This window comes from Glandiceps talaboti, chromosome 1 (assembly GCF_964340395.1).
Source record: "Glandiceps talaboti chromosome 1, keGlaTala1.1, whole genome shotgun sequence".
NCBI classification, from domain to species: domain Eukaryota; kingdom Metazoa; phylum Hemichordata; class Enteropneusta; family Spengelidae; genus Glandiceps; species Glandiceps talaboti.
In genome coordinates this window covers 3,036,942-3,063,950 of record NC_135549.1, presented here as the reverse complement: position 1 = coordinate 3,063,950, position 27,009 = coordinate 3,036,942, and the positions used below count along the sequence as shown (strand labels likewise).

General features: G+C 34.1%; 2 protein-coding genes across 3 annotated transcripts in view; one reads left to right on the top strand and one right to left on the bottom strand.

Annotated features, from left to right (window-relative positions):
• Positions 1-15,836, top strand: part of LOC144437912 (protein kinase C delta type-like) — a 44,310-nt gene extending 28,474 nt beyond the window's left edge. For both annotated transcript variants that reach the window (XM_078126956.1, XM_078126948.1), the window contains exons 8-17: positions 1,689-1,818; positions 2,570-2,667; positions 3,340-3,413; positions 5,270-5,438; positions 6,411-6,584; positions 7,355-7,446; positions 9,341-9,542; positions 10,495-10,683; positions 11,625-11,753; positions 12,535-15,836. In XM_078126956.1, coding sequence (XP_077983082.1) covers positions 1,689-1,818; positions 2,570-2,667; positions 3,340-3,413; positions 5,270-5,438; positions 6,411-6,584; positions 7,355-7,446; positions 9,341-9,542; positions 10,495-10,683; positions 11,625-11,753; positions 12,535-12,678 — 1,401 coding nt within the window. In that variant the 3' untranslated portion in view covers positions 12,679-15,836. The remainder of the gene's footprint in view (positions 1-1,688; positions 1,819-2,569; positions 2,668-3,339; positions 3,414-5,269; positions 5,439-6,410; positions 6,585-7,354; positions 7,447-9,340; positions 9,543-10,494; positions 10,684-11,624; positions 11,754-12,534) is intronic.
• Positions 15,837-17,128: 1,292 nt separating this feature from the next.
• On the bottom strand, positions 17,129-26,887 carry LOC144438036 (etoposide-induced protein 2.4-like). The gene is made up of 8 exons (XM_078127072.1): positions 26,747-26,887; positions 24,107-24,388; positions 23,215-23,342; positions 22,659-22,786; positions 21,485-21,604; positions 20,977-21,088; positions 20,550-20,736; positions 17,129-19,750 (listed from the first exon to the last, which is right to left on the bottom strand). The coding sequence occupies exons 2-8, from the start codon at positions 24,289-24,291 to the stop codon at positions 19,576-19,578; spliced, it is 1,035 nt and encodes a 344-aa protein (XP_077983198.1). The 5' UTR covers positions 24,292-24,388; positions 26,747-26,887; the 3' UTR covers positions 17,129-19,575.
• Between the last annotated feature and the right edge of the window lie 122 nt (positions 26,888-27,009).

Genomic DNA, 27,009 nt, shown 5'->3' with positions numbered 1-27,009 from the left:
GTTTGTGTGTATGTGTTTGTCTGTCTGTCTGTCTGTCTGTGTCTCTGTCTGTCTGTCTGTCTGTCTGTTGGGGATAGGGATATTTGTGTGTGTGGGGGGGGGGTATAGGTGGGTGGCTTGTGTAAAAAACAGAACTTAATACAAACAGATAAAGTTATCTCATGAAGTAACCACAATTTTCAGCATCTGTAAGTTTTATGACAAGAAATATCTCAGTAATGAAATTTCTACCCACAGAGTCCAAGAAATATTTTGACTCTGTGAGCAGAAATGTCATAACTAAGTATGAACCCAGAGTTCATTAACATTCAATCTCACAAGAAATGTCTCATTTGATTATGTGTACTGTTGAATCAGGGTATGAACATAAGATGATATCTGTTGATGTTAGTATTGTTCTTATTATATGCTATATTTCTGTTAAAATATTCATTCAGTGCATACACTTACTTTCAGCGTTTTAGAGACATGTTGATATCAGATTACGTCTTTATCTTAGTAGTCAGGTTACTTTAGCTGCAGTGGGAATTGAACTTTATCAGTAGGTCTCCTAATGCAGCATTAATATTCATTCCTATCTGTACTTCAGTCATGCTGATAGGCGTTTCCATTAGCCCCCAAACTCTTGTTCAACAGGTTTGCCTCAACAAGGAAGATGTCATAAAAACTTGATAAGGAGTACATCGTGCTTATAGTCAGATTAGATGACTTCCTAAAGGTACCCTTCAGTCAGGATGATGTTGTGACATATTAGGATGTGTTTGCATTTGTACAGAGATTAGACCATTCTACCATCTATATGAGATGTATGACCAAAGCAGGAATTAGGGTGTAATGTTTTGTACCTGTGTATTACAATTAAACCCACATTTGCAAAACACCAAGGTCAACATTAAGATAGGTTAAAGGGAAGGGAAGACTTGTGAATTCACGGTGTTTAATAAAAATGTGGGTGTTAGATGAGGTGAAATCTGTTGGTTTCATTCACTTCTACTTATCAGCACAGGGCTGGCATTGATCCAAAGTTAGACACATGTGACATACTGTCCTTAATTGGAAATTTCCATTAAATGTATTGTCAACTGTTGTTTTTGTTGTTGTATAATAGTGATGGAAGATGCTAGTCCACAATACCTTTAATGGAAGTTCCCTAACAAGACCCCTATGTCACTTCCTAAGTTCAGATCGATGCTAGCTAGGTATACTGATAAGTGAAAGTCTATGAAACCAACACATTTTATCTCATTTAACATCCGTTTTTTTTTATTAAACATTGTGAATTTACAAAGTATCTTTTCCCTTTAATGTAAAAATAAACACAAACATTTAGGTTTGAAAGTGAGACAAGGATGCTGGTTTCTCATAAAAAAGACTTTCCTTATAAAATACTCAAAAATTCATGATCTTGTACCCATCCTGAAGAAGACTCAGGACACATATTTGAAATGTCTTGAAAGCCATCCATGTTTTACCTCCCTGTAATGTAAGAAATTTGAATGTAAATCAGTCCTACTGCACAGACATACATCAGACATATAGTATCTAAGCAAGTCTAAATATGTTTCCTGTTGAAGACATTTTAAACTTGTATTTTCACTTGGCTGAGCTCTTTTATTTTTTTAAAAATTAAAAAAATAAATAAATAAATAAATAAATATTGATATAATATTTACATTTTTTTGCAACAGAAACTTCGTGAACGGTTCAAGATTGATATGCCCCATAGATTTAAAGTGCATAATTACATGAGTCCGACATTCTGTGATCACTGTGGAACCATGCTGTATGGACTGTTCAGACAGGGAATGAAATGTGAAGGTAGGTTACTATAACAACCAAGTTGGCTTGCCTTTACCCCAATTGTAAAGTCTATTATGAAAATTGAATTTTGAACAGATTTTCTGATTGATTAGAGAGTGAGTAGCGACATGTAGCACTACCCCCCACCCCTCATCATTTGAGGGTGGGGTGTGGGGGTGGGGATGGCCTGTCACATTTTTCCTTGTGAATTGACAAGTGGATCTTATTACCTCAGCAGAATTCTCTTTTATGAAATGTTCAGTGGGACGTGATATGGAAAGAGATATCACATGAATTGACAGATGAAAAAAACCCTGTCAGCAATTGCAATAATGGGCCTTTCATCAGAGTTACATTTATTGAATTGCTTTATGTAACAAGGCGTTGAAAAGTATCTTGTCGTTCCACACTTAGTCCATCATTTCCACCATGCAACTGATATGACATATAGGTTTTGAGACAGCGGTTTCATTAAGACTACGTTTGTAACTCAGAGGAATTGGTTGTTAAAATTGTTGCAGCTGGAGATTTTCAATCTGATTGAATCAAAAAGGGATTTAGTTACAATGTACATCCTAACATTTGCCTTCGTGTGATTGATTCTTAACTTAATGTACTTTTATTTTCTGTAGTCAATATTCACCACACCAGTAAGCACAACTGAATGATGTTCAGCTTTGCAATAGATGTAATATAAATAATGATGAAAAGTAAAAGCACTTTGATCAATATGTGACGTAAATTTATCTTTTTGAATTGTATTTGACAGTGTGTAATGTAAACTGCCATCACAAATGTAAAAAGAAGGTCCCTAATCTATGTGGTGTAAACCAGAGATTGCTATCTGAGGCTATGGCAGATGTTGAGGTAAACACATATCACTGTCATTTATGAAATTCCTGAATAAATAAACACAAAAGTCAAGAATAAAGGAAGGGAAATTAATGAACTGACTCAAAGAGATAAAAAGGAAACATTTCTATTGATGTACAGCTGATGTTGACAGTTGGAAAGCATTCATTTTTTAACTTTTTGTGAGATATATTACTTTTTTAGTTGTCTTGCTTTTAGTCAATGTGTTGATATATTTATTCTGCTGATTTCTTGACATACGGGAACAAGATTTCTGAATAGCCTTATACTTCATTTCAAAGAATAATTTATCAGGGGGAAGCAGCTCTTGCATCTTACACTCAGATTTTCTTTCACTTATTTGCAAAATAATACAGTGATTTTACAGAAATTCTAGTTCATTGTTGCAGCATTTGGCGCTCTGTTAACCAGTAATCCATCAATAATTTCCACAGCTGAAAAGTTTTTGACCTTACCCTTGACTGTACTAGATATAAGGACATCAAATATCATGAATTGAATGATCAACCTGACAATACAATTGTTCTTTAATTCTTGAAGGTAACTGTGCATTAATTAGTATTGCCTACATATCAAATTGGTTTTGATGGTTTGTACTGTTTTGTAAACTGTTTGTTCATAATTATCAGTCTGTGTAATAACTAAACATCAAATGTTTGTTCACAGAGGAAGAGGTCAAGTATGAGGTCAGGCAGAGAAGACAATGATTCAGATTCAGACTCAGATTATGATGATGAAAGGTACATGAACTTTGACATTTGAACTTTGACATGTTTCAGATTTCAGTCAAGCGTAGCTTTTTGTGAAACACAAATATGACACAAAAATAAACTTTGACATTTTAATAGAATGTTGACATGTTTCACATTTATAGTCAAGCACACCATTTGAGAAACAAAATATGATGACAGAAACATGAACTTTGACATTTGAACTTTCGACATCTTTCAGATTATATTTATAGGCAAGTGTATTATGAAATAAAATACATTGGGTATGTTTATGTACATTGTTCTTGACATGAAAACAGTTGTCAAGGGCAACCTTCCAATTTGTCTCACATACTCTTCTACAATAATCATAAATGCTAAAGAGTATTATTTCATAATGAATATAAGCATCCAGGACATTTTTGTTGGTACATGTACATGGAATATTTATGTAGGAATTGCTTTTTTGTTGACAAAGCCTTCATTAATTCCCAACAAAACCTAAATATAGAGCAAAAAATTAGATCATAGTGCGATGATAATGGGTTTTGGAGTTGATACTGTCAGTGTCTGTGTCTGCGATCTTGTTTTATTCTGGTCCTTACGTGACTTGGAGCATGCTGTCTGTTTGAGAACAAGTGTTATACACAAAGGTCTTTAATAATGTTCCCTTAGTTTCTTTTCCTGTTGGTACATGATGTTGCCTAAACTGGCCATATGATGATGATGATAGATATATCAAGTTTGATATTTGAGCTTTTACATCTTTTAAGACTTTAAACCTTTTGGAGCTTTTATCAAACAAAATACTAGTCAGTGACTTGCTTATAAGTACCGTGCTCCCCCGAGGCAGATGCGCGACCCGTTCCGGCGACAGTGTCAGACAGGGAGTTTGACTGGGGTGGTACGTCTGTAGGAATATAAAGTCAAATCAATGTGTCAACAGGTTATCAGGTTGTCAGATAAGGATTAAAACAGTTGTCAATGCAAATACCCTAGGCTAGTGAAATAGTAGATTTATTAAGGATTAATATGACACAGTAATTTGGTAAATATGGACCTGGTAAAGCTACACACTTTTGTGTTTATTCTATTTCCTTAATTGTCCTAATGGGTGGACAAAGCAGATTTTGTGATTTTTAACAGTAAATTTTGGAAAAGATTTTTGATGGATTGTTTTAACTATGTACTGTAAATTAGTATTTTTGTGTGTGGTTTTTGTGTTTTTGTGCAATATTTAGTGTATGAGCTTGTTCTCAAAATAAATCATTTATTTATTATATTAAATAATTACCTCAAATAAGTTAATGGGATCAGGAGGGCAGTTATCAATATTTAGACAGTATTTAGGTTATTTTTTATTTTGTTATCTAGCATTTCCTAGTATATCTGACATAGAATTTGACCACCTTGGCAAGTCATGAAAATAACAATCATCTGACTGGTCAACACCATGGGTGCCTCACATTTCTATAGGTGCTTGTGAAAATAAGTTCACCTTTTGACCCCTAAGCATGAAGTAAAAATGCTATTACATGGTACTGAGAGTGAATTTTCAAAACAATTCAACTTTTTAAACAGGTTTTCAAATATAAACAAATTTTGAGTGACTTCAAAATCTGATATTTCAAACTAACATATCTTAGAACTTTATAATCTATATTGTTACATAAATGACCCTATATCCCAGATATATCAGTCTAAGGTTAAGGTGAGGTCTGTGAAATTTTACAGGAAAAAGGAAAATTTGAGAATTGAATTATAACATGACTTAATTTTATCGCCATATACTTCATCATTCATGTATATTTTCATGTCAACTGAATTTTTTCAGGATTTTATCTGACATCACACAACATCATGTCTTAATTTCCATAAATTTTCAGAGGTGTGTATGAGCCTATGTGGGAAGCTGTAGCCCCTCCCATACCACAACGTACCACTAGTTTAATGGGCAAGGCAGCAGCCCCTGCTGCACCTCCTCAGGACATCAGAAGATACTGTGAGAAAGACTTTAATTTCCTTAAAGTGCTAGGAAAAGGAAGTTTTGGCAAAGTAAGTACCCTGTCTCTACTGACTTTGTAGTTTCAATACAGAAAATGATTTTTTTCCCCTGCTTATTGAAGTAATCAATGAATTGTTACATACTTATGTTTCAACTTGGCAAAATGATGAAACTGTAGCTTTTTATATCATAGAACCTTGATAAGAAGCAAATATCATATTCCAAAACCACAATAGGACCTCAGTCATTGTTCTAATCTAGTTTATAATCGTTTACACCTCCAGTCACAGTATAGTCAAAGTCACAGTATAGTCAAAATCATTATTATAGAAGTCTTGAGATGCATGAGGTGCAATCCACAGCCACCCACACAGTCATTAATATCATCTTTGTTTGATAATAAATCACAAAATTCTAACCAATACTACAGTCCCTCATAAAGTTAGTGTTTATTGGGGCAGTAATATGTAATGTCCAAATATGGTATATTTGTCAGCTCAGGATGCTACTTATACACTGTTTACATCACTATATCAGTTGGGGTTCACTGATTGGATGAACAACTTTTTGTGCTGATTGGGGACTTTGACCAGATGTGGATTAGTTAGAAACCATGCTGGTATCCAGACTATCATTGCTAATGTTTCATTAAACAAGTTATTTATGGCCACTTTGTAGTTAGGAGTATTATTTGTTGTGGCAGTACCAATTACTTTTAAAGCAATGCAGTATCTGAGGTACTGTGTACTGTGTCTTCTATGGAGACTTGTTATTGCTTAAGTAAAGCATCATTGTAACATACAAAATATATATTGTAATTGAGTGATACAGAAAAACTGAATTCTGAGAGCTTTAGAAACAACCCAGTTATTTTGTAGTGGTGTATACTGTGTCTTTGTTCAATAATCACTTATAGAAGACTCTTATCACATATTGCACGTCGACATGAAACTTCAAAAGATAAAAATAAAATGCACTATCTGTGATATAAACCTGATAGGTTGTAAATTGTATTAATTCAGGTCCTGTTGGCTGAGTTGAAAGGAGAAGATAAATACTATGCTATTAAGACACTCAAGAAAGATGTTGTATTGGAAGATGATGATATTGAATGCACCATGATTGAGAGGCGGGTGCTGGCGTTGGCATGGCAACATCCATTCTTGACACATCTCTTCTGTACATTTCAAACAAAGGTAGGGAATGTTGGACACAATATCACAATTGAAATAGTAACTACTGTAATAGGAAGTTGTCTCATTACTTGACAGTCATGTGACGTGTTGCTGAGGGGCCAGTTTACAGTTATTTGATTATAATTGGCATCTTGAGTTCAGAGTGTCGCTTGCCTGATCTGAAGTCTTGAGTTCAGAGTGTCACGTGGCTGATCTCCAGCTTTGCCATTGTTAAAAGTGGCTTTACTTCATGTGTGTGCCAGGAGTACTAATTTAAAATCAGCATTAAGGAATGCCAGCATGACTGTGTGTTACCAAGACATACTAGTTATAATATGAGATTAGCTTATGGCAGAAAGTCAGTCCTACAGACCAAAGTCTGTTCAAAGCCTTCCTTGTTTCACAGTAAGCTCACTAAATATCTCCCAACTATCTCTGATTTGTACTCTTAAGACATTATCTCCTAACATTCAGGCAAATCTAACCATTGTACAGGGTTTTGTGAAACCTTTTCTGATATTATAGCAACAGTATTGCCACAGACAAGTTTCTACATACTCACTTACTTTGATATCAGTGGTGGCATATGGGGATATTCAGCTCAATGTGTGTGTTATTCTATTCAAATCTGTGACAATTTCTTTCTTTCAAATTTTTGTTCACTCATTGATGGGAAGAAAGAACTGTTTCTTTTACATTGTTGTGGGATATTTATGAGACAATTATGAATTATGATATTAATATGCCATTATTGTAATGTACAAGTCTCATTTTTATTTTTCTGCATATAGGAACATTTATACTTTGTTATGGAATATTTGAATGGTGGTGATTTAATGTTTCATATTCAACATAGTGGAAGATTTGATGAAAAACGAGCCAGGTTAGTTGAACTTAGTACGTAATTCACCTTGGAACAGCACTGAATTTGTACAACACAGATGTACTTTAACATGACACTCATCCAGTGTCATCATCTTGTCTATGTTTGTGTTTGTATAAAATGAGTATAAAAATCACGTCCACTGAACAACACGTCCGTAAACCTCCAGACGATAGGATGGATATAGCTGATTTCTTCATGAAAAGAGTGCAGTTTGTAAAAATAAACGTAACACAATCAGCCAAGCACACTACAAACACAGGTGCTCCTCAGGGATCCGTCATCTCCCTTGCATTATTCACCATCTTCACTTCTGAATAATTTGTGCTGACAGCAAAGATAAACTACAAATTTACTGATGATAAAGTCTTAGTTGTCCTTATCACAGCAGATGTAGAAGCTGCATACAAACAAGATGTTGATAGTCAAGTGACTTGGTGGGACAATAACAACTTGATCTTGAATGTGAATATATAAAACAAGAAATGCTGATCGATTTTAGGCAAAACCAACACACTACAAAACAAACTATGCCCTCCTCCATTAGAGATTAAAGATGAAAAGGTGAAGAGAGAGTATAAAGTTATAAGTATGTGTACTTTGGTGTCGAATTAAGTAATAATGTCTGCTGGAATGAACATATTAAAATCATGGAATTCGTAAATATCAGCAGAGAATGTACCACCTATGCAAGTGGAATACCTTTGTTTGGAGTCAATGGTCAAATCATGCATATGTTTTATATGTCCACGATAGAGTTGAATCTGTTACTGTATTTCTTGTTGGGGAGGAAGTACATATTACAGCTGCCAATGTTTGTCTGATAACTAGGGTCATCACAACAGCAGGAAGAAATTATTAGCAAAATCTTTACCGAAATGTGATGATCTCTACATGAAAGCAATTACAAAGAAAGCTACAAATATTGTGTCTGATATAACCCTTCCATTTCACTGTGGGTGATGATGGTGACTTCACTGTGGTTTCGTTAAAACATGGTCTGGTGACAGATATGTAGCAGCTTGAATAGATATAGACATTCTTCTGTGCTACACAAGATAATCATACTCACTATTAGTGTTATGTCATTATCGCCATGGTTTTTGTGCTTGTATTTTAATGAAATGCTGTGGATGCCGGAACTGCATTTCCAATGTTGTAGCGATTATTTTTTAAGATGTAAATTTTCTCAATGATCCTGATATATTTTAATGACAACATCAGGGTGCACCTACTAATGATGTTACTGAACCCTGTAAAATATGATCTCATGGTCACTTTTGATGATTTATAGGTTTTTGTGTGAAACAAGAGTATTAAACTCTAAAAACATTCAGATATTGTCTGTCCCCCTTTATTCCTGATTTGTAATATTAAAGTTGTATGTATGTATGTATGTATGTATGTATGTATGTATGTATGTATGTATGTATGTATGTATGTATGTATGTATGTATGTATGTATGTATGTATGTATGTGTGTATTTATCTTACTTTATGTTTGATATGTTTGATGTTTCCACATTTATATGTACTTTGTGTATGGAATATGTTCATTTTATTGATACACCTCAGTGTGCAGATGGAGGGGAGATGGCAGTGTGGTTTTGGATTTGACAGAATCTGTGTAATATAAAGGGGAATACTGAAGTTCAAGTCTATTTACCTACAGGCTAACCTTCATTAAAACACTACACAAATTATTTCTCCCCATAGCTACATATTGCATGGTTTGATCCTATTATTTAGTAAATGAGGTGATTCCATTCAATGAGAAAGGCAAGGATGGTCAGGTTGTCCTTTATTTCAATACTGCACACTATCAGCTTTGACTTTTAAGAATTGACATGCATGGAAATTTGATTTTAATTTGTCCATTGTTTTATTTTTACAGATTTTATGGTGCAGAAATTATATGTGGCTTACAATTCCTGCATCGTAGAGGTATAGTATACAGAGATCTGAAACTTGATAATGTTCTCCTAGACTCAGATGGACATATCAAAATTGCTGATTTTGGAATGTGTAAAGAGAATATTCTAGGTGAGAAGAAAGCAAGTACATTTTGTGGTACACCAGACTACATCGCACCAGAGGTAATTATTTCTTACTTATTTCTATTTTCTATGAATTTTGGACACTTTACAGAATATATAAAATGACAGTAGCTTGTCTACTACACATTGATAGTACTTTATACACTGGCTTGATATCTATGTGCAAACAGTATAAATTGATGATTTTTGCAGGTGATGAAAAATTCTATATCATACTTGTAGGTTCTCCATCTTACCATTAGTAAAACTGCTTTCTTTCCTCATCTGGCCATAGAGGGCATTACTTTTTTTTAATGTCTTTGTCAGAGTCAAGAAATATAGGTGGTGAGAAACTGAGAAATAAGACAGTAGCACCCTAATTCATGTTCCAGGGGAGTCATGGTCATATCTGCTATTACACAGGACCTAGAGAATTCATGATTTGAATTTATAGGAAATAGCACATTTGGAGATGGCCATTATCACTAGTATGAATGACTAGTGATATAACACCTTTGAAGTAGCCTTGCTGTACTACGAGTGTTTCACAAGTAGCTGGTATCTTGTCAATGTCAACTTGATATTACTAAGAAATCTGGCCAGATGTTAACATTATTACATTCTCATGTTTTTCCACAGTTTTAGAACCTAATTGGTATAAACAGAAAAAGGAGAATTTTAATAACTGCAGGGACACTTTAAAATGCGATTAATACCACTGTAAAGAGAGAAATTTACATAATGGTAACATTTTTAGTGAATTTAAATCCATAACTTTGGTGCGAAATCCTGTACTGACATAATGTAAGCTGGTGAACTCTGTTGTTAGATTTTGTGTAACAAATTACACTGGCCTTCCATTATCTACATTTCAACCCTCCTAACCAACCAAACCAGTATGCAAAGAATGAAAAAATAAACAGTATGTTGAAATGTGAAGTTACAGAGACTTTCACTTTGAGGCATTTTTTGTTTTAATTTTCTGACGGTAGTGTTTATTCATCAACTACAGATTTTGAAAGGCTTGAAGTATGGAGCATCTGTTGATTGGTGGTCATTTGCTGTTCTTCTTTATGAAATGCTGATTGGTCAGTCACCGTTCCATGGTGATGATGAAGATGCCTTGTTTGAGTCTATTTGTAATGACACACCAGTCTATCCAAGATGGCTACCCAAAGATGCAGCTGCTTGTCTAAGCTTGGTAAGAAGAAATTGTATTTCAAATTTTAGTTTTAGTTTCTTCTGTGTATATATGTATGTGCAAATGTGCATGTGTGTTTGCAATCGTGTGGGTGCATGCATGCATGCATGCATGCACACGCAAGCGTGTGTGTGTGTGTGTGTGTGTGTGTGTGTGTGTGTGTGTGTGTGTGTGTGTGTGTGTGTATGTATGTATGTACTTATGTATATATGTGTGTGCGTGCATGCGTGTGTATGTATGTATGTATGTATGTCGGGTGTGTCTGCATATGTGTCTGAGTGTTTTGAACAAAAGTATTTAGAGAGATATGAACAGAGGGGGTCAAGAACAGAGGGTAACAATATCCAAATCAGAAAACTGAAAAATTATAATAAATTAATGTAGTCAGGATTCTTCGAGAATATTAGCAAATCTGACACTGGCTTCAGACTGTCACTACTTCGACAATTTAAATCATTTTGGTATCACAAGTATCAGTTGAATCGTATGGTGTACTGACATCTGACAATCTCACTGAAGTTGCAGCACTGAAATATCAGAGGAAATAGACTTGAAAGTTGAACATGGAGTACTCAGTCCAAATGTACACTCTTTGATTCAAAATAGCATATATGGGTGATGTCTTTTGAAAGATGAAAACATGTGATTAAAATGTTGTAGAGTCTTTATATAATCAGGGTGTTGAAATATTCAAGTGTTATGAAGTATAAAAGTTATTCTTTTCGTGTTAGCTGCTACAATTCCTTGTATTCCAGCATTGATTTTGGAGTAAATTTATTATTGTTAATGTTAGTATTTGTTGTCTTTTTGTTTTTGTTTTATTCTCTTATTTTTATTTTGTTTTTGTTTTTGTCAACTTTTCTACTATCATGTGAAATGTCTTTGATTAGCCTCACATTAGTGTAGTTTTCAATTCTGATCTTTACATGTCTTGTTTTCAGTTGTTTGAACCCAACCCAATGAACAGACTTGGCATTAAAAGTGATATACGACTCCATCCATTTTTCAAGCAAGTAGATTGGGAGAAGTTGGAAAGGAGAGAAGTTCCGCCACCATTCAAACCAAAACTTGTAAGTTTCACATTCTTTCACTTAGCCTAGGTAAATAATTAGGGCTCTCTATGACCACGATTGCTTGTTGTATCAGGGTATACCACTAGAGGGTGATATTGATGGAAAGGTCTGTCCTTAATGAAGGTGTATATTTTCAAATGTTTTATGCAAATCTGTAGATGATTTATACCATTAACCAACACTTATTCATTTTTGTTAATTCTATGTCAACGTTGTCCAACTTACTACCATGCTCTGTATTTAATACATCAATCCAACTGAAAATAGTTGAAAACAGTGAAAATTGACACTTAATGGTATAACACATTCTAACTAATATTAATGTTTCAAAAGAGAGAAAACAAATGTGCAGTGTCATAAATCAGTGCTACTTGTGTTGACTTCTGTATCATCTACATTTACCAATCAATGTAACACCATACTTCAACATTTATATCACAGCTTGCAGTCACATATCAATTTCCTTAAGATAAGACTTTCAACAATGCTTCTTCTTTTCTTATTAAAATGTCCTCAAATATTGACTGCATTTAAATCTCATACACAAATATGTATACAGGTATTAACTCACTCATGTACACACACACATGCACACACACACAGAGACAGACAGACAGACAGACAGACAGACACTCACTCACTCACTCATATACTCATCTCTGAACATTTTGAACTCTACTGATTCATAAATTTTCATCAAAGTTTAGCACTTATAAAAAATTCAAGTTATAATACATGTTCATCTCAAATGATTGTTATTTTTAAAAATGTCTTTCAGAAATCTGCTAAAGATGCCAGTAATTTCGATACTGAGTTCACCATGGAGAAGGTGGCCTTAACACCAACAGACAAGAGACTATTAGATTCCATCAATCAGGTCCAATTCAAGGGATTCTCCTTCACCAACCCACAGATGGTGTAATCAGGGTCTCCTAGCAACATGTTACCATGCCAACTGTACATCAGTGCAGCATCTTTATGTATATAATTGCCCAGCTCAGCAGCTGTTCAGTATTTTCAGTATATATCTGTGATTTGGTGACATTCTATTAACATTCTTTATATTTATAAGAACATTTCCAAGTGACTTGATATTGATAATTTTCCTAGGTGGAATTCTTTTTGATAGTTTTGATTCCAAAGTGGCACTTGAATACAAGTAAACTAATACTAGCATTGTGTATCTTATGAATTGTATTTTTTTGTTATTTGGAAGATAGGGTATCTGAACTGCAGTTGTAAGATTCAAAGTTGTAGCTAGTAGGTTGTTTATGCTACTAATCAAAGATTTATATTTAGTTGTAATTTAAGCAAATAAATCAATACATGTATACGGAAATATAATTTTAACCACACAGAGCTAGGTGATGGAATGATGTAACAGTGGGTAGGGACGGGATGAGTCAAGAATTTTATTTCAGTATATACAGAAATGTAGAGTAGTGAGGATGTGAAGTCAGGACCAGACAAGATAGTGAAATAGGGATACAGGTTTCTGAAAATCCAATGTATTATCACTAATCTTTGCCATTGGATTTGAATTGTAGTGACTGTGTAAATGATAACCTGCATGGTTCTGATTTCATCTGCTGATATGCAGCAGTGTTTAGCTTGTTACCAGTCTAGTTGGAAATTTAGCAGTGTTTAGCTTGTTACCAGTCAGTCTAGTTGGAAATTTAGCAGTGTTTAGCTTGTTACCAGTCTAGTTGGAAATTTAGCAGTGTTTAGCTTGTTACCAGTCAGTCTAGTTGGAAATTTAGCAGTGTTTAGCTTGTTACCAGTCTAGTTGGAAATTTAGCAGTGTTTAGCTTGTTACCTGTCAGTCTAGTTGGAAATTTAGCAGTGTTTAGCTTGTTACCAGTCTAGTTGGAAATTTAGCAGTGTTTAGCTTGTTACCAGTCAGTCTAGTTGGCAATTTCAACATATAAAGCTAGGGTAGATATTCCAAAACTCAAGTATTACTATTTATTTTCTATGATTTTTGCATAATTTCTTCTGAAAGAGCACAATATCTTTGTAGACATTGCAATCTCAGTAATTATTAATGATATTATTATTATTTACGCGATGGATGTATTCCAAGTAGTGGTTGAAATGTCTTGTTGGGGATACTGATATTGTTCACAGTCTGTTCTGCATGACTGGAAAACAGGGTGCCCAATGTTAATGTCATTTAGGCCCTCAGATTTTCAGCCCTTCCATTTAACTTTGAAAGGAGAGTTTATGTTTGTAAAATGCAAAACATACAAATGGAGAAACTTAAATCTGCCTTGTTATTGAGTTTCCGTTTGTTCAACTGTACTTCATAATTTCAGACCACTGAGGTCTGAGACATAATTCAGTATGTGCCTGTGTATTATAAAATAAATACAATTATAAAGCCATTGTGAACATCAGTAAAAAGTACTCCATTTTGCAGTTTCTATAAATAGAGTGACTGGGCATAATAGTACTGTGATATTTTGCAAGTTGGTCGTACATTGTTGATAAATTGGTGTATTGTATGGTTCCTGATGCTTTTTACACTTCATGGGTTTCAGTGTATTCCAGCAAAATGAAAAAAGAAGCAATATTCACCAGAAACAAACTTCTAGGGTTTGACAATTTCCAATTTGAAAGCAATCAAAATACAGTCATGATGATTTGAAGCAAATGTTGGCACAAGTAGAAACTATGACAGATGGCTTGAAATAATGTCTTTTCTTCAGCGCTATTAATATATATATATATATATATGCACAATCTTCCAAGAAATATATGTCTGTTTACTCACACCATCTTTGGGCTTATTGTTATCAAAATTTGAAGCTTTCAAAAGTAGCAAATACTGTTCAGCAGATGTATATACGTAGATCTATAAGAACTGAGAGAATTTTTAGAATACTTTATGTATTACAGCATTTTGTAATATTTTGGTTCATACAAAGTGTAACTATTCAGATACTAGAATAATGGAAACTGTTCTCATATGTATAGTGTGGTTGTATCAGTTGTCATATCAGGTGTTTCATCAGTCTGATGGAGTCATAGTGGTTATAGTGTTCAGCCTAGAATCTGCAGGTTGCAGGTTGCACACTCGCCTGTGTTGTTTGTTTCTGAACGGATAAACTCCATGGGCAAGATTTGAACCACGGCTGTGCTCCAGTCAAATCAGCTGTACATGTAAGGATAAAATTTGTGATGTGAATGCTTATTAACAGAGGCTGCAATACATTGTACATTCCCCAGGGAGTTGAGGTACTATAAAGGGTCGTAACGCATTGAGAGGTTATAGATTCCATGCCAAGCGTAATAAGAACATGCCCAGGTATGGTGACTTGTAACGACTTGTTGAGAAACAAGACTCCGTTCCTTCCAATAAGAGTCTGCCGATAGTATTCCACAGTGATAACTTTTTTTTTGTAATCAGAAACTTTTATGGAAATGTAATAATACTTTAGAAAAGTAACTTTATGTTGTTGAAATTATGTATTCAAGATGATCCTTGACATTTGAAAAAATATGTTAAAAATAGCATTTGTAGCCTTTCTGTAATACTTCATGGTTTTCTGCAGTAGCTTTTTGTTTTATACTTGAAAACAGCTCATTTATGATGTGTTTCATAACCAAGGGAAGAATGAATTACTGTATAACAAATGAATGGACAGTTTTAGGTCCAACAAAAATATTGTCTTTTGAAATACTAGTATTCTATGCTGTGTAACAAATCTAACTGATTCAATAATATAATGTTAATATTTAACAGTGTATACTAAACATCATATTTAATAGTGTATACTAAATATATGTTTTTCTATCTTTTAGAATGTATGTAGTTTATCCATGCTATATCCTAATATCTAGATGTGAACATTCTATTTACAAACTGCAGCAAATGTAGCCCAGAATCCAGGCAAATGGGGATGTTGAATTTTGATTCCATTCGCATGGGTTCCAGGCTACAGTGAATTATGAATGGTCTTTTTTAGATCACTATGTTTATAAAAAATACTCAGAAGTGAGTTTTAAGTGTGTAATCATGTAACTTGCATTCAAGTGGCATTCTTGTAATGTATTCAGTAATAAATACATATATGTATTCAGGTACATCAAGTAGTTTATTGTAGTATGTGTCTTTTTATGTGTATTGGATTGGTTTCTTAAAATTGCAGAGTGAACCTTTGGGAGGCAATTGAATTCCCACACTTGGGAATTCATGCCTGCACGTATCTTTTCAATTTCAGTTTGCAAGGTAATGGAATGCCAGAAGTACCATAACAAACATAACAAGAAGTGACAGGTAGCTAAAGCTGTTTGTCCTTTATATGGGAAACTGTCTACTCTATGCAGTTCATAACACAGCTGTAACTATGACTAACTGTACTACCCCACCCCAATTACTGATTATATACAGCGTATAGGAGAAACAAAGCCCAAAATAAAATCAGTGCTCTTCTTATGAGCACATGTACCAGAAGTTGCTAAGTTAAAAGTGGGTGGTGGAATTTTGTCGGTAAAAGTTGGATATTTCATGAAATAAAAATTAAACATGTTGTCCCCCCCCCCCCCCCCCCCCTTGTCTGTATGTGTTGTATGCTTATGCTATGAACATACCATGAAAATCAGAGGATGTCGAGCCACATCCCTCTTCAAAATAAGTGGAATGGCAGTCCATGATTTTCACAGCCTGTCGACAGATCTGTCGGGATGGAATTATCAAATATAAAGGAAGAACACTCCTGCCTCAAAATATAGAGTGTTGAAATTACAGGCCCAACTCTGCACAATTAAACATCCCATTGCCACTCAAATACAGAGAAAAAAACAGCCTATAACTTGTAAATTGAATGACAGCATGTACTCCACATATCAGCTTGGACTTGTCACTCATAATAATAAAACAGGTTATCAGCTTTGCACATACTTCTGACTTTGATGTAAAAGTGCAAAGTATATGATGAAGCTTTAGGAGGAGGTAGGAGGTAGGACTGAACGCTTCATCATTACAGACATTCCTTTACACCTCACTGTAACAGCAACAAAACTTTCAGTCTAGACTAAAGGATGAACAGGAAAGCTAGTCAACATATGGAGCAGTTAAATACTATACATTCCATGTTTTCAATCAATTATCTATGCTTGGCATCTCTTACATTGTTATCTTTCTGGGTGATTAAGTTTTGATAATAGTATATGAAAGTAGATAACTTTCTCACAACCACTCCTGTTATTAGTATTCTGATTGGGTAACAAATATGAAGAAAACACAAGAGAGTCTGACTCAGAAATCAATTAATCAGGAATTGTTTTATTTAGTCATATAATATTATATGGCAGCCATTCACTTCATTACATTACACTTTATTGATTAAATGAGCTCCCCCCCCCCCATGTAATAAAAACATTAAACAATATCACAACATAAATATAACAATGAATTTCAATGCCTTGTTTTAAAAAAAAAAAAGATTGATTTTCTGAGGTAATTCATCACCAAACACAAGAAATAAAGCTTAAAGAGACAAGCACCAGCCCTATCAAGGTAATGTTCTTTAGTTGTCTTTCTACCTTTGCAAGTTCACTGCAAATAAGGCATTAATTAATATTGTTGTGGTATCCCACTTTTACAAGAATTGTTGGTTCCTTTTCCAATTCAAAATCGTCAGTCAAACATGTCATAAAAGTTTTTGTTTGCAACTGATTCCTACAGTCATCTACAACTGCAATACGTGACACAACACTTGAGTTTGGTATTTCTCTTCACTAAAACACTTTCTGTGTTTACAAAGATGTGAAGTACATGTACTTTGGAGCAAGTGTAGAGTGGACAGTGTCGACTCATTGTTTAGTATACAAATTGGGTCAAAGTTAGGCAGTCTGATCTAATTCCTTACTAAAGCCCTAGCTCTCTAACTTGATGAGAAATACGCATTTAACCATATGGTTAGCCCACTGTTCTTTATTCTTGCTAAAGTGCCAATATTTACCTTACTACACAGTACAGTATATGTACTGCACTATGTCACTTTCAACTCTAACCCTATATACATCTGTATAATGGAACCTATTCATAAATAAGTTCACCATGCTAATATTTCAATTGTAAGTGAAACTGGCCACAGGAGGAGGTATACACAGAAAATTATCTGCATACATCCAGTGTATCACACATACATCACTTCTGAAATTTGGTCATGTTGATGAAATCAAACAAATGACATTTACATGCAAACTCTTCTATTTGGTCAAAAATTGTGGAAAGAAAGACTTTGTGAGAATTTTAGGGAATGAAAGAAGAACAGATTGCAATCATGCTAAATGACAACAATTGGGTATAACTTAGGGGGTCTAACTCTATTCCTATCCCTAATCTAATCCTAGCTCCTTAACTTGATTATAATAATAATGTACAGCTAGTCCACTTTTATATATTTTTACTATGAATCCTTTATTGGAAGATACATTTAGAGTTGAGATTGGAGGACTCAGATGAGGAAAAATGTAGAAATCACTGAATTCTCATAATGAGATAATGGCATGTTGTTCTTGAGACTTTTCTCAATATGGTCAGCTCTTTCTGAGTTCTGACTGATACCAGGATGGCAAGTCAAGTTGTATCTCACAGACTAATGATGAGACAATGCAGTATGATTTATAGAAGTACTAAAAACTGTCTAGTGAAGGGTTAAAACACACTTCAAGATTCATTGTTGGGGGATCTCCCTTATAATCACATGTGTTTTCAGTGAGTAATGAACATGAGTGCCTACAACAACTACTCTACACATTAAACTTGATGGTTTTCCTCTATGGAAATTTGTGTAATGTATAAAACTGATTATGAAGACGGTTTAAAGTTTCAGAGATTAAGTATTGAACACTACACCTTTCTTTATCAAACCAATGAAGACAATAACAGGGGCAACTAAGAACTGGGGGGGGGGGGGGAACGACGACATGGTGATTATAAAAGATTATTCTATAGGAATACATGCCAAATACTTCTCACATCTAATAATAATCCCCTTTAATCAAACACATGAGCAATAAAATTGCCTAGTACGTCCTCATCTGCCTAGAAAAGTATTATTTTCATAGATATACAGAACTTGTCTGATATTGGTTCTTGTATCATCAAATAAGTTTATTGAAAGAGTTGTTTCCTTGTTTTGTTTTGTCATGCCATGTCTTTGCAAACCAGAATTCTGTATTTAAGACTATCTATCTTTCACTAGAATTGACAGTAGGAACTGCATTCTTCACATTATCATATACTACAACCTACTGATCTTAATTATTTCTATTATTATATATTTAAGTTTTTATCTAGTTTATTGCTAACTAATATCCTAGTTATCTGATGACACATATCTAGTGATAACATTCATGACTAGTTTTCTTTACCTTACAAATTTATGACCAGAATGTAATGTGTAATAGTTGAACTATAGAGGGCGCTGTTCAATATCCTGGTCAACAAACTTCTCAGGGCAAGATATCAGCATACTGCATACAACAGACTGTCTTTATCAAGTATGGACAAAAACAATCTGAACACACACTTCAGTCATTAATTTTGGCAATTTCTACATCAAAAATCCTGACAAACTTTACTTACAATATCTCATAAATAAAAAAGATTTATGATATTCAGCCAATATATTTATCATATCATATATCACAACATACCTAATAAACTTATAATAGTACATAATTAGAACTATTTTTTCCTTAAATATTTCTGCTACTTTGCACTAATTTTTGTTTGCATAATGTAAATAACTCATGATAAAAATTGATAAAAACAATTACATGCAACAGCATACAATGTACAGTAACATCAAGTGTGGCTGGAAGACAATGTTTCAGGTGATACAGGCAATGAGTCTGGTCTGCCTGTTTCTCTGATGAATCTTTCTGGAGACTGCGTTACTCTAGAGGGTTTCTTTACAGTTCGGTGGAATATCTTGTTGGCAATCTCCACAGACAGTGGAAATACACGTATGACAAATTCACTGTGAAAGAGAACGTGGCAAAGAATTAGTTACAAAGCTTGTAATTTGCATATGCTGATTGTGAATCAATACTTGCTGCTATTTCTCACTGGCTCACGTCTTTAAGCAAGATTGTGTTAGGTCAACCAATTTGTAGATTGGACCTGATAGTGATAGGACATGGTTGTTTTGTGAAGAATTTAATCCTGTGCTTGCGTTTAGTGGCAGTACAGATTGTAGGTTCATCAGTGAAATGCGGGAATATTCTATGTTGTACTGTTATAAGTCTGTGTCTCTGGTTTGAACAGTGCAGTGTTTTGAGCACTAGTCATAAATATTGAAATCATGGCTTTAAGATAACTACTGAATATTATTACATATGTACCAGAGATTATTTGCACCGTTGTGCATGCATACAAATGGTATTTACACTGCAGTGCAATATTGAAAACATTATGGCATACCTGCATGCAAATGATATGCAGATGAGGATGTGGTCTTTCGTTACACACAGAATCCCATAATCGCGCTGTGTGATTTTTATGGAAATTTGTCGTTTCAGATAAACATATGTAACAATATATATGTATAATATATGTTCCATACTCACTACACTCATGAAAGTATGGGTGCAGACTCATTTCTGCAAATACCCCCAAGTATGTCACTCTTGCACTCACATGTCATGGGGTTCTGTTTATACTCTTTTCAAAAAATTCCTCAATGTAAGTTTTGTTACAGACATGACTCATTCATCAACAGTAAGGCAGCGTTTCTATTCTTATGCAGCAAAATACAAATTTAAAAGAAATCGACTTACCAAGTCTGTCTTGGTGGAGTTGCTTCATTGGCACTGACAATGAAGAGGGGGAAGAACATAGAGAAGATACAACCACTGACAATGTAAGACTGTGGTAGGTAAGTAAGAACAGCTAACGGTAAACCAAAACCTAGGAAATACGGCCAGTTACTTTCTGTGTAGTTTATACGCTTATGTACTTCCCATCCTGAAATGTACAAAATCACAATGTGATAAGATACTAATCAACAATGAATCTAAGACTTTATTTTTCAATGTTAATATTAATATCTGTTAATTGGCTTTGTAATCTTTGCTGAAATAGCTACAACAGGAGAGAGCACAGTATATACATTCATGTCTCTGATTGCATTTCAGAAATTGCCACTGAATAGTACCATATTGTGTACCTAATGCACAATTACATAAATTACTGCTGGTTACTTACCCATGTTAAACCACTTGTACTCAAATGCATACATTGAATAAAGGAGACACAGATGAAATACACTTAGAAGGGTTGCCATACCAGACAGTGGTATAGAACCAACCAACATTGCCTGTAAACATTTGAAGAGAACAGACAGATATTACAATATGTAATTTGGTTGACAAAATATACACAACTGTGATTCGTTGTCTTCAAAAGTACAATAATTTGCACTTCTTATTTTATAAATTGCAAATTTCACATGTGTGAAACATTGCAAGGTATACAAATCAAGCCATAAATGAATAACACACACACACACACACACACACACACACACACACACATATACATACATACATACACATGTGTATGAAAACAAATTTATAAACAAGCAAAAAAACATACATATGTAAAAATAATACTATGCGCATATCTACTACAGTATACATGTACATACGTACAATCATAATGTAATTCAAGGGAAATTTCAACTATCTAGAAGACAAAGGACATTCAAACTTACTTGAATTAGAAATATAGACTGTATAACAATACTAAACAAGAGGTCTGCAACCAGTTTACTCAGTTTTAACATTGGTGGTGGACGACCACGTGACTTCCTATAGGCAGCATCACCTATATCCTGTCAAACAATGGTAACATACAGGATCAAATACAACAAATTTCAAAATACCGTACAGCTTTTGTTTGATACACTCAAACCAATAAGAAACTGGACACGCTACACTTTAAGATAGCAAGATTGAATGAGTAGTTTCTTGCTACATTTTGTCTAAGTAAAATGAACGTATACAGACATTAAATGAACACCACAAAGGACATTTTACTTGACCTTCATTTGGTGTTTGATACTAAGAAAATCATTGGCACCCGAATGTCTGATGGAGTTGCAATACATTGAAATGGTTTATTTCATTTAGTCTAAATGTAGCATAAAATGCAATCTTGCTATTGAAGTGTCCACACACATGCAGTTTCTTTGTTGGTTTCTGAGTGGTTGTATCAAACAGAAAAGCTGCACAGTATTGTGAAATTCACTGTAAAATCTGACAAAAAAATGACAAACTGAAGAATGGTAAACAAGATTTCAACATTAGTACATTAATAATTTTGCATTGTGAGGTAGAACAGTTAAATCCATCTTTGAAAAAACAGAAATGACATACTGGTTATCAAAGGTTTCTATTCATGTGATTCATTTCTTGACAGCATATAACAGAGCTCTACAACATGCAAGTACTAGTGTGGCATATTTGCGTGAATGCATTCAGTGTTTTCTGTGATCATACTTTTATGAGTGAAGAAAGAAAATATGCAGCACAAATCAATGTAAGCATGATTGAGTGTAAATGCCCCAAGTACCCACTTTGGAACTCATGTGTCATGGGGCTCCATTATCATTCCAGATATTCATCCAAAACAACAGATTTCATAAAAAATATAACTGTGTTCATAATTTATTCATTTGCATACAAGTACCCAATAATGTTTATGTTAGTGTACTGCAGCAGTGCAAATACTAATAATACTGTGTGTGTGTAATGATGCATGTAATCAATGATACATACAAACTATATGTCGTACTAGCCCTTCATCCAGCTTGTTTAATTACCTGAGAAAATACTGATAGTATTCAAGTGAAGATTTATTTCAGAGATAATCAATATAATACATACCTGAAACCATAGACTGTTGACCACTTTGCTAAGTAAAAACAATGGCATTACCCACAGTGCACCAAATGTGTATGATAACAATGGCCCCATCCATGACCAGACTACTAAACTTTGTACTGTACTATCACCTACACCAGAGAGAATACATAGACAAAGAATAAACAATTTGGAATCAACTATTTACTAATTTACATCAGCCTATCACTGAGGATAATTACACATCTCTGTCAAATCTTACAAATGTTGCTATTGTCGCTTATCTTTCTCGGATTTTGGTGACTATGTTCACATAGTTAAGTAAGAAATATATTCATAGGCATGTAGTCAACAGATTTAAAATATATCTTTCCTAATATAAATCACTTTTAGGTAAGATAATGATCAGATCTGACAACTGATTGTTCAGATGTAATTGTTATTTTTTATTGTAATTATTAACAAAATGTTACCTGCCAACCATATATATACAAACAAATAAAGGAAGAGGTAAAATCATTAGAACACACATATTTAATAACTTTCATTAACATATCTTTGAGAAAGTTGATTGACTTACCAAATATTAAATGTGTAAGTTTTTCTAGCAAGGGCAAGACAATACCATTAAATAATCCCATACTCAACCAAAATACACCACCATTGAAAGCACAACACTGAAGAATCCGGTTTCTTATACGAGGCTCACTGTAGATGAAAGGAAAGCACTGTTTTAACTGAATTAGAAACTGAACAAATACAAGAATGGTACCACCTCGCACCATAAACACTAGATATGAGTACTAATGGTGATACTTTTTAAATAGTACATTTTGCAAAGATTGACCAATGTATATAATACCCCTTTTGCAAGATCACTGTGACCTGGCCATGTCTTGACCTCAAAGTCAAGAAGTCTTTGACCTGGAGGTAATTCAACTCAAACATGCATATTTTGTGTTTACTTCTTGAATAAATGTACATCACCTGTTTGGGAAGTAAACTGTAATTTCTTTTAAAGATATGCTTGTGTTGGTAGCACTACTAGACTGACAATATGATGATGATGTTAAATTTCATTATACCATGCATGAGCCAAGTTGAACCAAAATATGGAATATATACTCTTGTCGTTCTATGTCATGACAAAGCGTATCTACGTCACTGGTTCTGCTATGTTCAAAATGTGTCTTGAGTAAAAACATTCACAGTTGCCATTACTTTTCCCAATTGTCTTGACTGGCACTGGTATAATTATCTTATTCTCCAATAGTTTTCTTCCTTCAGCTGGAAAATACTTATGACCTAAGGGCTGTCACTACGAGACGAGTAGTGACAAAGGCCACTTAGGTCACTGGTATTTTCCATGGCCGAACGAAGAAAAATATTGGGGAATAACAAAACATCTAGTAACCAATGCTAACATCATAATGACATTTCTATGAATTCAAGAATATTCATTACAAATTTACCCATCCTTTGGTTTCGATGGTATTGGTCTTCTTCTGAACTTTGCTACTTCTTCTCTTCTTTTCCTAATTTTCTCTTCTCTTTCACTGATTTCAGCATCAATATGTATTACTTTCCAGGTACCAAGCAAAGCGTCCTTGATCCCACAACCAATTCCCTGTAGAACATCTCTGATATTGTCTGTCATGATGCTTTTTTTTACACTTCTAATGCAGCTATAGTACTTCTAATATTGCATAAGACCGACCAGCGGTAGTACTACACCAACTCTTCACTCTTCAAATCTGTTTAAAATGCAAACAAACAAATAAAGAAAAGTGTTCACTTTTAGTCAATGACATAAATAAAGGGCAAGTTTGTGTGTGTGTATGTATGTATGTGTGTGTGTGTGTGTGTGTGTGTGTGTGTGTGTGTGTGTGTGTGTGTGTGTATGGGGGGGGGGGTCTATTCCTTTTCCTATCCCTAAATTAACCTGACCTTACCTGACAATGTCCTCAAGGAATAAATTAGCTGGAAAAGTTAAGGGATCTAATCATAACGTAAACTGCCCTGCTGACCCTAACTTACTGGGCCTAACCCTAAATCTAGAGCTTGATTGAAAACATATGGCTATTGCACAGTCCAGTTTTCTTGATGTTTTAAAATTTCGTATCATGACATATAAATAGATATGGCAGCCTGGATTTAATGTGGTTATAAACAATGATGCTGTGTAGAATACTAAGTAGATTATATTGGTTGACTGATATGCACTTAATGGAGTTAGACCTGGTGGATATCAGTGAAGCAGTCCCAGGAGGATATACATGTATAGTTATATAAATGTTAATGTCCACATGTCTCAAGACTTTACTCTCACAATATGTCAAACCTTCCACTGACATTTAAGCATTTCCATTGCTTTTTAGCATTAGCAAAGATGATACACTAATAGCAAATCTCATTGACCCATTTCAAGACAAATTTACACGCGATGAAAAGATGCAATAATTCTGTAATTGAGATATTTTTGCACTGTACATGTAATTCTACAATAACACATAGGATGATGGGATCATCACAATGATATCACTCTTTTTATACTGAAATCATATGCAATGATGCATTTGCCAAGTTTTAGTGGTATTTGTATAAGTATCACTGTATGAAAAAAAATTTAATGCACACTAACACTTTTAATTGACAATTATGCAAAACAGGAGTTTTCTCCAAGGGTTTTTGTTTTTTGTTGCATTAATAACATATTAATCAAATTGAATATTTGGTAAATTAAGAATCTACACTGTATCAATCAATATTAATTATTTTGCTATGAAAAATGTGTCAGCCAGATGGCCAGTCATTTTGTATGATTTATGATATTTTAATTATAGGATGTAATTTACTTTTATTTGCCTTAGGTAATATATAATTTTGACAAATGAATAATTATCCTGTTGGTGGCAAATACTTTTCACCGCAACAAAAACAATAGATTTAGAGATGAGTCACAGATCACTAAAATGTGTATATTGTGCAGATTTGATGCAAGGTCTAACACTGGGGTCACTGTATAATTTAAAGTGGTGGCCATACGGATGAGGATTTTGTATATACTATCTATTTTAGATTTTTAATTTATAAAACAATTTCATCAAGGTTTCCTACTGGAAAAATCAATGAGAAACAACATATGCCAAGTGCTTGTTTGTAACTCAATAATTGGCAAAAGATTGATAAACATATAGAATGTTTGTTATTGTTAGTACAGTAACAAATTTTTTACACATTTAAAAAAAAAGTTTTTGCACTGTATTTAGTTACAAACATAGACTTAGCCAATGTTGTTTCACATTGATTTTTCAAGCAGGACGCCATGATAAAATAGGGGGTATTTGATTGTACACAACTAAGTACAAATTAATCCACTATCTCCCTAGGGAGATATTTGTATGTACACAACTAAGTACAGGTTGGGAGAGAGGTTTACACAAAACGAACAAAAAAAATGAAATACAATTCACAGCCTAACCATTGGTGTTTTAGTAAATACATTACATGACCTAACTATAATAATAGTGACTGCAAGACTTTTGGTTTTCGTTGGTTAAGATGGGGGGGGGGGGGGGGGGGGGCGCTAAAGAAGTATTACCTTGGACAATGCCCCTTTCATTAGGGACAGCAGGAAGATACATTGTATATGTCTATGATATGTACTCGTCAAAACTAACACATCACAAAGATCTGTATGTGTGTTTATGCATATGATCACTCATGCACTTCATATAACTTTATAGAAATGATTTTGTCATGTTTAATTGTGTTCTACTTTTGATGCACACGATATGGCTAAAACAAAAACAAAACAATACAATATAACTTATAAGGTTAGACAAAACAAACAAACATTGAAACAATAGGAATAAACAAGACATACAGTGGTCGTGGTAAACATTGGAGCACAAAGGGGAAAACCGTCTCCCGAATAAAGATCGAAACGTTCTTGTGTTGTTTTACCAAAACTCGCTAGCAGTAGTACATTTATATTTTGTAATATTAATCGACAGAGAGGGCAGCTGTGCTGTTTCTGAAGACTGCACACACATTGTGCGCAGTCTGGCGAAAGGGAAATGGTTTTTCCGTCAAATGCTCTAATTGCATACCTGGCTTTTAAAATTGCTTGAAGTGGCTACATCTTTGGTGTTCCAAGGCTTGTTTCAGTAGTACGATCGGAATTTTGAAAGACAAATAACCCTGGTCCGTAAAATTTTACAGGTTTTCTTATTGTCTTCTGTCGACGTCTTTTCTCGGTCTCACAACAAATTATGACATCATAGAGGCGCACTTTTAGAGTACACCATTCTAAATATTTTATCCTTCTGTTTATGACTTAAAGATACTGAAATTTCATAAATTATTACTCTTT